The 12,447-nt window shown below is 38.1% G+C and overlaps 1 protein-coding gene across 11 annotated transcripts; it reads left to right on the forward strand.

Annotated features, from left to right (window-relative positions):
* Window positions 1-5,074: 5,074 nt before the first annotated feature.
* Window positions 5,075-12,163, forward strand: LOC102585022 (probable galacturonosyltransferase 13). Of its 11 annotated transcripts, none has more exons than XM_006363686.2 (8): window positions 5,075-5,825; window positions 6,889-6,944; window positions 7,069-7,227; window positions 7,718-8,311; window positions 9,723-10,025; window positions 10,685-10,914; window positions 11,091-11,160; window positions 11,891-12,163. In XM_006363686.2, exons 1-7 carry the CDS (start codon window positions 5,606-5,608, stop codon window positions 11,134-11,136), a joined length of 1,608 nt encoding a protein of 535 aa, XP_006363748.1. In that variant the 5' UTR covers window positions 5,075-5,605; the 3' UTR covers window positions 11,137-11,160; window positions 11,891-12,163. The 11 variants fall into 11 exon arrangements, 8 of the variants coding, with proteins under 8 accessions (XP_006363748.1, XP_006363747.1, XP_006363749.1 ...); XM_006363685.2 differs by lacking the exon at window positions 11,891-12,163 and adding an exon at window positions 11,282-11,443; XM_006363687.2 differs by lacking the exon at window positions 11,891-12,163 and adding an exon at window positions 11,335-11,443.
* Window positions 12,164-12,447: the final 284 nt, after the last annotated feature.

Here is a 12,447-nt window from a genome sequence, read left to right on the forward strand (position 1 = left end):
TTATCAAAATCTAGGATGACTTTGTCCATAGGACCTTGCGTTAGAAAAATTTCCATCACCGATTCTTGCCCTTTTTACCTGCTTAAACTTTTCCTTAATTTTTTCCTCCTCAATTTGTTGTGCATGCACCATAAGATGAGAGATGTCCATGTCGTGAATGAGCATGGCGGTACGTCACTCTTTAACCACCATTTTGGACACACCCGATACAAACTTACTCATCCTAGCCCTTGAATCTGCAACCATTGATGGAGCATACTAAGACAATTGAGTTAACTTTAGAGCATATTCCCTCACACTCATACTTTTTTGTCGAAGGTTAATGAACTCAAGCAGATTGGCTCCCTTCATCTCAAGAGGAAAGAACCTATCAAGAAAAGCAGCCTTAAACTTCTCCCAATCAAGAGGACACGCATCTTCCGGCCTCTCTTCTTTCCATTGATTATACCATACTTGAGCCACACCTTTCAATTGGTAAGCGGCCAACGCCACCTTTTCTACAGGAGTAACTCCCATGATCATTAAAATTTATAAACCTCATCGATAAACTCTTGAGGATCTTTCTCAACTTTGGAACCATGAAACTCCGGAGGGTTCATTCTTGTGAAGTCCCTCACTATTGAAGCCATCGTACCCACATTTCGTTTCACCGGAACCACTACCTCCCTTTCTTGGACTTTCATAACTTGGGCCAATACTTGAAAAGTAGCCCAAAACTCTACATTAGAAACTTGTTCGGCCAATGGATCGATCGGAACTTGAGGAGCCTGGGAGGAGCTTTTTGTTCCGCATTCTCCCTTGCATTCCTTCTAGCATAAGATCTTCAGGTAGCCATATACTGAAGAACATAGGATAAGTATTAGGATAGAGGCCTTATAGAGTTAAAATCTATTGCACGACTTAAGAGTAATGAAAGAAGTGGAGTTTCCTAATCATCTTATAGGCTCTCATTCACAAATGTGGCACGCTTCACGCTCATGAACAAGACTCTACTAGACGTGGCTTATGATATATCATAGGACCATTCTAAACCCTGTGCTCTAATTACCAAGTCTGTCACGACCTAGGGTTACCCTCTGAATGTAACATGACGTATAGAACCCTGAAGGACTCCATATATGTCAGTCTAAGTCCACAACATAAGAAATAGAACAATAAGAGTAAAATAGTAGTCTAAGTCCAAAACATTTTATAAACGAAAAGTAGAAGTCTAAACTCTTGTCTAATCATAGACATCTAGTACAATAGAATGAAATTAGGCCTAGCCCATATATCATGTCCAAAAGAGAAATACATGTGAGGAGATGGGTTTCTTTTAATTCTATTTGGAGGAGCTTAAAATGAAAGGAATTAGGTCATAATAAGGTTATATAGTTTCTAGGAAAGGACTAGAATAGTATAGGGTCAATTTCGGAAAAGAACTAAGGACCCTAAAGTTTTAACTTAAAATTTCTGCCCCTTGCCCGCTTGAGTTCGCCCTTTGGACACTTGGGCTCGCCAAGTGCACTAGGCAATTCGCCTAATGCACACTTGGTCCGCCCTTTGTTCCAGTGGCTCACTCAAGGGGGATGTTCAATGGGCGATTGGAGGGGAAAAGGGCGACACGCCAAACAAGTTGGCGATCAAGCACCTAGGTCGTCCTTTGGAAACTTGAGCTTGCCAAGTGCACTAGGCGACTCGCCAAGTGCACACTTAGCTTGCCCATTTTTCCAATAGGCTCACTAGGTGGGCAGTCCACTATGGGAGGTGGGGAGCCAGTGGGCGACCAAGGCTGCCCATCGCCAAAAGGTCCTAAACAGCCCATACATCAACTCAAGGTCACATTAACCCAAACGTCAAGGCTTTAGTTCATCTTATCATATTCCGAGTCGTTACATTATCCCCCACTTAGGAACATGCGTCTTGGAATGACACTTAAACACATTAAGGGAAAACAACTCGAGACTAGCAGCCCAACAAACATACAACATCATAATCCATGCACAAACTAAAAGAAATATCAACTTTTTCTCAACATGTATTCATTGCATTCTACAAACTCATTAGGCACACATACTTCATCATTTCTTACTTTAAATGGAGGAACTACCTTCTCCGATCATAAACATGCTCATTATAACAACATGAAGCCGAGATATTAAATTACTCTCAAAAGCACACATAGGCATGATCATACATTCACTTCTTGAATTCACAATAAGCATCTCATACTAATTGCACAACAACATGAGGAATATAGATCAATTACTCATTTTATCATTCTATCATAATCTCATCAAGAGCATGAATAACATAAGGAAACCATGCAACACAAAATCATGCATGACTCCAAAACATGAAATAAGCTACTAAGAACACTAAGTCTCAAGCTTGAATAGGAATAGAAGAAAGAGATAAGGATACCAGAATTCTTCACAATCTCATAATCAACATACAATCCCCCACTTAAGGAAGAACTCATACCCATAATCGACTAACATGAACACACCATAAGGACCTCAACATCACATTCTAAATCAAAGGGAACCATCACTTACCAGTGTCTTCACCCGGATGACTTTCCTTACTCTCCTTAGCTTGAAGCACATAGAAACGATTTTTCTTGGGAGCATTAGGATCCGGGCCACTATAAGAAGCTTGCTTAGCTTGTCTCCCCTTATCCATGAGTGTAGGACAATCTCTCATCTTATGTCCCTTCTTTCCACACCCAAAGCAATCATCCGTACCGGTAAAACACTTACCCAAATGGTGTTTTCCACAATTAGCACTTGTAGGCGTATCATAAGGAGAACCACCTTCACTTCCTCCATGACTTTTAGGGTTAGACACCCCACCTTTGCTCACCATAGAAGAATCATAGAAGGAATTTTGGTTGGTTGACCTCTTTTTGAACTTAAGTTGACCTTGATCATCGGATCTAGACCTCTTCAATTCCCTATTCTTTTCTTGGAACTTTTCACCCTCCATTTGCTTAGCATAAACCATAAGATGAGATATATCCATGTAATCATGAAGCATAGCTGAACAACACTCTTTTCTCACCAAGCTAAGCACACCCATCACGAACCTACTCATTTCATCTCTAGGATCCACAACCATAAAAGGAGCATATTTAGATAGCTCGGTGAACTTAAGAGAATACTCTTTAGCACCCATACCTCCCTGACGAAGTTTGATTAACTATTCTACCCTTGCTTCCGTTTTCTCCCTCAGAAAGAATCTATCAAGGAAAGCTCTCTTGAACACCTCCCAACATATAGCATCCGCTCCTTTCGGCCTATTCCTCTTCCATTGAGTATGCCACACTTATGCCACACCCTTCAATTGATAAGCGACCAGCTCCACTTTTTCCCTAGTAGTAATCCCCATAGCATCTACAATCTTATAAACCTCATCTAGGAATTCTTGAGGGTCTTCACCCACTTGAGAGCCAAAGAACTTTGGAGGATTCATTCTAGTGAAATCTCTTAGCCTCGAAGACGTAGTGCTATCATTAGGGTTCTCATGAGCTCTAGCATACCTAGTCACTTGAGTCGTCAAAGCATGAGTCAAGGTTTGGAGAGTAGTCCTTATCTCCACATTAGTCATAACTCCTTCATCAACAGGAACCTGAGGATCTTGAAGGACTTCCTCAACTTGGGGAACTTGACCACCTAGAGGAACTTGATTACCTTGAGGAGCTTGATTCTCTAGAGGAGGAGCTAGCTCTATGGCACGACATAGGAGTATGAAGAAAGTGAAACATCCTAACACCCTATAGCCTCTCGCTCATAGATGTGTCGTGACTCACACCGATGAACAAGACTCTACTAGATGTGGCTTGTGAGACGACATCCTAAAAGTACTATTCCAAAATCTTTTCTCTGATACCATGTTTGTCACGACCCGAGTCTAGGCCCCAGATGCGACACAGCATACTCGACCCCGAATGGGGTCTAATACATTCCTCATAGCATTCATTCATCGCATAGCTATTATAAATTGTACGGAATTAAAACTTTTCATTCAAAACCATACGATTCAAAACATACCAAACATTTAAAACATTGCAGCGGAAGTTTACTTCTCTCACATGGCCATCTTAATAGAATCTTAGAAAACCAACATAAGTAGGGTCACGACCCCTTTACACTTGAAAAGTGTCTAATACGAATAAGTAGAACAAAACATAAAGCTTCTAAAATGTGTCTCCGAATGATGAGGACATACCACTCTAACTTGGGAGTCTCAATCCAAGTCTTCACTAGAACTAGCAAGTCACTTGTCGGAACCTACACTTGTAGACATAGAGGAAAATATGGAGTTAGTACACAAAAATGTCCTAAGTATGATGGGCATGCTAAAACGGACATTTTGGTTTGGAAACCATGCATGATACCAATTTCAAGATATTCCATGAACATAAGAATAAGAGGCATCAAATACAAGTATTACCAACAACCAAGTCATTATCATCACAATTCCACCAAAGGTGAACTTACCCTTCTCCTCATGATCCTTCAATGTCAAAACACAATACAAGAACATATACATCAAGAAGGGCATCTCAATCATCTTAGGGTCCCTAACTATAGTAGCCCTAAGACCCACTTAAGTAAGATATGAAGTGGCATCCCATACTACCTCTTCACACCACACCTAAGTGTTCCTCTAGGCCACCGGGTATTTAGGCAAATGTTTTCTCTTCCCATCCTCGAGCCTCCCTATGTATACTTTGCCAATTCAGGTAAACCGTGATTTTTACTAGGATGATATTTATAGCACCATAGACCATACATGTAACATAAGATCCATTATATGATTCCTCTTTTTCGTCGTACTTCTGATACATGCTTATTGTTAAGTTAATACATAATATGCAGCCAGTTAACCACAAGAAAAGAAGACAATGAATTAGCTCCCCACCCAAAAAAAAAAAAAAAAAGAGAAGAAGAATCTGTAAACCATGCAAAATTTCATTAATCAACCCAATAGATTCTAAATACTTTTAAAAATTGAAAGATTTTTTTTTTCTGTTTTTATAATTTATTTTGTAACCTTGAGAGGAAATAGTACTGCCATTGACCAAATCAAAATTAGAAAGAACGCACAAACACACAGAAAAAGGAAATTCCAAAATACCTTCTCCCCCTCTCTTTCTTTCTTTCTTTCTTTGTTTCTTTCTTTTCTTTCTTTCTGTTCAATCCTCCAATGGAGGGAGTAACAAAATTCATCTTCCATTAAAACTGTATCATCCTCAGGTTTATCATTTTTCAAATTTCATTGATTCATTCATTCACACATACATAGATATGATGAATTCATTACACTGATTCAAGCAGCCCTAAACGTTTTCCATTTATAAAGGATTTCGCTGGTTTTCAGGATTGGGGTAAACGGAAGAATAAAGGGTCTCCCATTCAAATGCCATTGGTCTCGGAAGAGACCCCGAACTTCAGATTTGAAGCGATCAAGATTGTTTAATTGGTGTCGTGTTTCTGATGGTGAAAAAAACACCATTGTGTTCGTATTGTTTAAGGAATCAAGAAAAGGGTAGTGGCATCATTGGGGGTGCTGGGATTGTGGAGGATTGGGATTGGGTGGTGATTGGAGTTACAGGAGGAAGATGCAGCTGCACTTCTCACCTAGCATGAGAAGTATAACAATATCGAGCAGCAATAACAATGGAGGGTTTGGTGAATTAATGAAGATCAAACTCGCACCTCGCCATTTCAACTATAGAAGACTCTTTCATACAATACTTCTCCTAGCTTTTTTGTTGCCTTTTGTCTTCATTCTCACTGCTCTTGTTACCCTTGAAGGCGTCAACAAGTGCTCCTCATTTGGTACTTAAAATCAATATCCTTTTTCCTTTATACAATTAGCTTCCTAATCCTGATGTATTTTACACCATTGCTGGTTCCTTTTCAGTGGATGTTCATGTTTTCCTTTTCTTGTTATTGTTCCGTAGCTTATATTGTATATTGCGATTCCTTTCTTTTTAACTTTCATCAGTTATGTTATCGACCCGGTCTAGTTTGGCATTGAGACAAACTTCTTCTTGTTATTTCTTTGTCGACAATGCAGTATAGCTGTTTTTATTTATCAGTTTAGATTGTTGTCAATGTTATTGAAACTGTGATGATTAATTTGACATCAGGATTGTGTAACATTAAGGGGAAAGTTGAGTTCTCTCTTTCCCGAGCCTAGTGATGTCTTCAACTTGATGGCAAGTACCCTCATAAAAAGGGAAGGACAAAGATACTGATAAATGAGTTGTAACAACTTATTGTAATCCTTGATATACTTTGATTCAACTTTGGTAGCAGAAACATGATTGAATTCAATTCATGGATGTCTATGCATGCAAGAGAGAGGGTTGCTGATGGATGGGGGTGGGGGGCATGCTTAGTTAATATTTTTGGTTGTTTGCACCTGTGGTATCTAGTAAACACCAGCTTATGTTTGTAGGGGACTGCGGTCTTCTTATATATGTAAGAAATGCTACCTTCTGCATTTTGTGGAGTCTAGAAAATGTTAATTGTTGGCACATGTAACTCAGTGCTATCTTGAAGCACAAGGACTTTTGCATCATATCTCCTGATCATGTCTTTTTGTTGTTCTTGGATGTCATTCAGTGCTCTTCTTTCTGTTCCGTAGAAAAAAAGAAGACCCCTTCCCTGGTTGGGTTCTTTTGGGGTTTGGGACCCTGCCTCAAAGTACCAGTGTGTATAAGGATCCTGTTTGATTAGTATTGTTGAATTTGGTTATGATGCTTGTAATAGCTGCTTCTTTTCATTGCTCAGTTTACTTCTGACTATTGTTATATCACACTTTACTTTTGATTTGTTACAACAAAACTAAAGTTCTGGCAAACCTTAACTTTACTCTCGTTTAATCGATATTCAGACTGTTTAGGTAGACGATTGGGACCAAAGCTTCTTGGACGAACTGATGATTCAAAAGTAAATGAACTTCCTCTATATCATTTATTGCTGCTTTGTCGTGCCATTGTTTTCCAATCTTGTATTAAGCATTTATTCAATAATGCAGAGTACTTTTATTAATCAAAGTGTTTCTCTGTTTCAGCAGAGACTGGTAAAGAATTTTGTTAAGATCCTCAATCAAGTAAACTCTGAGGAACTGCCATCTGTTATGAAGCTCCCAGAGTCTTATGCTCTTCTTGTTTCTGAAATGAAAAATAACAAGTACAGTGCAAAAGAATTTGCTTTGATGCTGAAGGGAATGGTATGTGCAAATAGCCATTCTCTCTTTTGTTCGTGTACAATTGATTGCTAGGCATATTAACTTGGTCTGTGCATTTGCCTCTATGTCACACTCGCCTACTCTTTTGAGCATTATGTTCACTGGGAGGGCTTAACTGAGTTATTCCCATTCCCCACTTTGAATATCAGTTAAGAAAAACATGGATGAGGAGTGAAAATGCACGGAGTGGCACACTATTTGCAGAAAATCCATTATTCTTGTTACTCATGGTGTCTTGTGATTGAGGAAAATGATTCATAATGTTCATATACCTTTTGCATGCTTTACTCTTTGTTTGACCAGTACAAAACCATGTGATTCGTCCTCGTTTATGTACCCCACTTTACTTGTACAAAACCAGTATGTCACAGAGCATTTCTTCCTTCATTGCCTGTGTATGCATTGTGTTAAAGTGTGCATGTACCTCGTAGCTAAACTTTGCTTCACAATGTTTGCATGTGCTATTTTTCAGATGGAGAGATCTGAAAGGGAGATCAGGGAATCAAAATTTGCAGAGCTAATGAATAAGCACTTTGCTGCTAGTGCAGTCCCTAAAGGCATTCACTGTCTTTCACTGCGGCTGACTGATGAGTACTCCTCTAATGCTCATGCACGAAGACAGTTGCCTTCGCCAGAACTACTCCCTCTCCTTTCCGAGAACTTGTTGCACCATTTTGTATTGTCAACTGATAACATCCTAGCTGCTTCAGTTGTGGTCAATTCTGCCGTGCAGTCATCTTTGAGGCCTGAAAAAACTGTTTTCCATGTCATCACTGACAAGAAAACATATGCAGGGATGCACTCCTGGTTTGCTCTTAATCCTGTCTCTCCAGCGATTGTGGAAGTTAGAGGTATTCATCAGTTTGACTGGTTAACCAGAGAAAATATTCCAGTGCTTGAAGCAGTTGAGGGTCATTATGGGATTCGGAAATACTACCATGGAAACCATGTAACTGGCGCCAATCTCAGTGATACTACTACTCCACGATCTTTTGCCTCAAAACTGCAGGCTAGAAGCCCAAAATACATTTCCTTGCTCAATCACATTCGCATATATTTGCCAGAGGTAGCACTTATAACATAATTGCCTTCCACTTTAGCATTAAATTTATTGGATAAAAGGGTAATGTCTAAAGCTTTACAGTTTCTGATAGACAAATGCAGATGTTTACTCTATTGGGTGAACACCCACTGGTTTTGGTCCAATGTACCCAGGAAAAGATTTTCTAAGATATAAGTAGAGTGAAATGATAGGCCTAAGTATGAAAACGGAGTCAAAGTTTGTGTTTCTTAAGCAAGGTGCCTAGGACAGGTCTTTTGTATGTTCTTTGTTTTGTGGATCAACCTTAGCTATAATTCGATCAGTTTAACAGTAACTGGGTTGGCTAATTTTATCTGACATTTATGAATTTCTTGTTTATTTTATTTACAGTTGTTATCTGACAATTGAAGATTCTGTTAATTTTATTATTATATATATGTTATAGATAGATAACTGGAACCAGTAGGAATTTGGTTTAATGCTAATCCCAATTGTATTGCTAAAGCGTGCAGGCTTTTGTGCTCCCCAAATCATTCTCATTTCATGCATGAAACTAGGATTGAAATTTCCATGTTTTGTGTAGGACTTCATAGCACCATAGCTACAACTAGCAATTTTCAAGGCTCCTGTCAGCATTCAATCCCAAAGCAGTATGAGCAAACACTATTACCCCCAGATTTGAATTTGTTGTTCAGCCTTGTTTTCTTTATCATCCTTTGTTTTCTTTACTTTACTTTTATTGTGCTATTTTAAAAATGTCCCCTCTATGACTACAAGTGTTGCAGTCCAAGTGCTCTTTTTATTCAACTAAACTTACACTTCTATGCAGCTTTGAACAGCATTTTCTTGTTTTCCTTTTTCTCCTTTCTTTTTTTTGGTACACTGGAAAGATCAAATGATTACAATCTTTCAAAAGCAACATTGCTAGAGTCCACCATGCATATAAATTCTATATGCATTTCCCCAGATAATTAAATCTTCATCATGCTTGTGCCCTTCGTTCGCCAGGAAGTTGACACACTGGGTTGCCTCTCTCGAGATGTGTTTAATAGAGGTCTTGTTGATTACAAATATTACAGAGTCTTCAATAATAGGATGGTGTAGTATATTTCCTCATCCTTAATCAGCTAGACTTCAAGTATCCCATTAGCTTAGATACAGTTTGCCCTTTTTTTATGAGTCATAATTCTGATGTGAGGCTTGTCAAAGATTTCATCTTACCTAACTATCCCAACACCCATTTTCTGTGATCATCTCTAAAGATCCCTCCAAAAGCAGCATCTCCAGACCGTGTCTTGACACTACCATCTTTCCTTTTTCTCCCTGCTATTAGCAGGTTTAATCCTTAGTTCTTTTATGAGACCTTTACTCACCTCTTGTCTGTCTTGATATACTCTTTCTATACTAATCTGAGATTCTATGGTGTTGTATGCAGCTCTTCCCAAACCTTCATAAAGTGGTTTTCTTGGATGACGATGTTGTGATTCAGCGTGACTTGTCTCCATTGTGGGACATTGACCTTAAGGGAAAGGTGAATGGAGCTGTTGAGACCTGTAAAGGAGAAGATGAGTGGGTGATGTCAAAGCGATTCAGAAACTACTTTAATTTTTCTCATCCTCTCATAGCAAAAAATTTGAACCCTGACGAGTGTGCATGGGCTTATGGGATGAATATCTTTGACTTGCATACATGGAGAAAGACAAATATAAGAGATACTTACCATTCATGGCTTAAAGAGGTAGTCGGATTTCACATGGTTCATGATTTTTGTCTTATCTTTAAGTTTTATATGTTCCTACATATATGGGATTATTTTTCGATCATGCAAGATTTCTGAGATTCTTCTATGCTTCTTGCTTATGTCTGTATTTTGTCTAATGTGTGACTTATTAAGCTTTTTCTTCTGCAATGTTCTTCTAGATTACACAAGCATGTCCTTGTTCAGCCTTTTCTTGTTGGTTTGGATGCCATTAAATTTACTATTGTACTTTTCTGTTTGACATCAGAAGTGTGTTGATTAAGAAGTTTAAAACTGTAATTTTTCTGTTTCATTCTGTTGTTTTTTTGCTGTCTTCACTATTGAAAGTACAAACTCCACGAAAGCAGGACATGTAATCTTCAATATACATATCACCCCCTAAATGGGGTTGGTGTACATTTAGAGTTGAGGTGATTGGATTCTCTTGTATTATGCACCATCCCATCCTTTTAAGCAAGCAGCACAGTGATCAATTATTGTAGATCCATAAAGAGTTCAATACTTCGGATGGCTGATATAGTGCTGATTCAAGTTGAAAAGATGTCATAACTATTCTTTGACAAATATCTCTTTTTCTTTCTAGAAAAGAAAGCCATGTGTTATAAATGAACACTCTTGACCTTTGTGATCTTTTGTAGAATCTGAAGTCCAAACTGACGATGTGGAAGCTTGGAACACTACCTCCTGCTTTGATTGCATTCAAGGGTCATGTTCACCCAATTGATCCCTCATGGCACATGCTCGGCTTGGGCTATCAAAATAAGTCCAACATTGATAAAGTGAAGAAGGCTGCTGTAATTCATTACAATGGCCAGTCCAAACCTTGGTTGGAGTTGGGCTTCGAGCATCTCCGTCCTTATTGGACCAAGTATGTAGACTACTCCAATGATTTTATAAAGAATTGCCACATATTGGAGTAATCGATAGGTTGCACTCCAACTACAAAACACAAAGTAGGAATCCAGAAGTTGCAGACTTTTTCATTCTATGTATCTTCACAATCGAATAGAAGAGGAAATTCTCAGATTGGCTGAATTTGATCAGGTATATTCAAGTTTTCGGATTTGCTGCTTTTGGCTCAATTCTATGAAGAGAACCTGCATTACTAGCATAGGTATGAGATTCATTTCTTTCCGTCTGTAAGAGGTTCATCTTTTTTTTAAAAAAATAATAATAATATTGGTTGGGAGGAAAAGGACATTCTTTTGCGCCTCTTAGATGTCGGTATTGTTTAGGGGGCAATATTGGTGCATGGGAGAAAAGACTTATCATTTGCCATTGGTGATAGGAGCTGTTTATTGAGAAGAAAAGCCAGGATTGCAGGCCATGTTGTAAAGCTCTCCTACTTAGATACAGAGATAATTCTTTATCTTAAAAATATTGATTTTTTTTCTTTATATTGTCAGTCATCACCCACCCACATTCAACTTTTATTACTTGATTAAATTATCTCTATTACATCAGATTGTAAGTAATGGAGAGAATTTGGGAACTATGACATACAATTATGTGCACAAAATTCTTTGCTTCAAGAAATTTGAATTGTTTTTCTAGAGCTGCTACTAAATTTCTTGCTGTAAGGATAAATGTCTTAAGATAGTTTACATGCCATAATTGATGTACTAGACTCTTTTGCTTAAGTTGTAGACAAAAAAAAAAAACACCTTGAATAATCTAAAGTCTTCTTCTCCAACAAGGGTAAAATGTCGTATAAAAGAATCATTTAGTAAGCAAGAAGGATCCTCATTTGGCAAATATCTAGGCTTCCTACTCACTACCAAAGAAACAACACCATCGGACGAACTTTGATTTACTAATTGACAACTTCAAAATTTGATTAGCAGGTGGGAAAACCAAATTCCTTAGTTGGAAACTTTGTAGAGATGGCAATTGCGGCAGGCATGACAAGGATGAGCCTTCACCCTGCTAAGATTTTGATCTACCCTATGTTAGTGTAGGCATTTTAATATTATATTAATTTGTACCATTGAATTGCCACATTAACAATATTGGAGCAGCCTGCCTCTAAATCATTGTTGCAGGGTTAGGCATTTGTGCCTAATTACTCACCTGTTAATCAATGTCTATATGTATTATTGCCCTTTATTTGTTGGTTCCGTTGGAGGTTACTGTTTGAGGCAGAAGTTGGTCAACCATGGCCATTACTTCTCTAAATCATTTCTCCTTTATTCTCACTCTTTAATCCTCCATTATACTTTGTAACCTATGTAACTCATAGACCATTTATCATCACTATTTACTACCCCATTATCTTCCTATTCATTGTTAGGAAGACTTCTTCTATTATAAATAATGGTGGTCTTCATTTGTTTAACATGCACAAAAAAAAAATATAGAGTGCATAAAATTTGTCAAAAAAAGAGAGTTTTTATTAGTTGAA

Source organism: Solanum tuberosum, unplaced genomic scaffold (genome assembly GCF_000226075.1).
Source record: "Solanum tuberosum cultivar DM 1-3 516 R44 unplaced genomic scaffold, SolTub_3.0 scf00452, whole genome shotgun sequence".
In the NCBI taxonomy this organism is placed as follows: domain Eukaryota; kingdom Viridiplantae; phylum Streptophyta; class Magnoliopsida; order Solanales; family Solanaceae; genus Solanum; species Solanum tuberosum.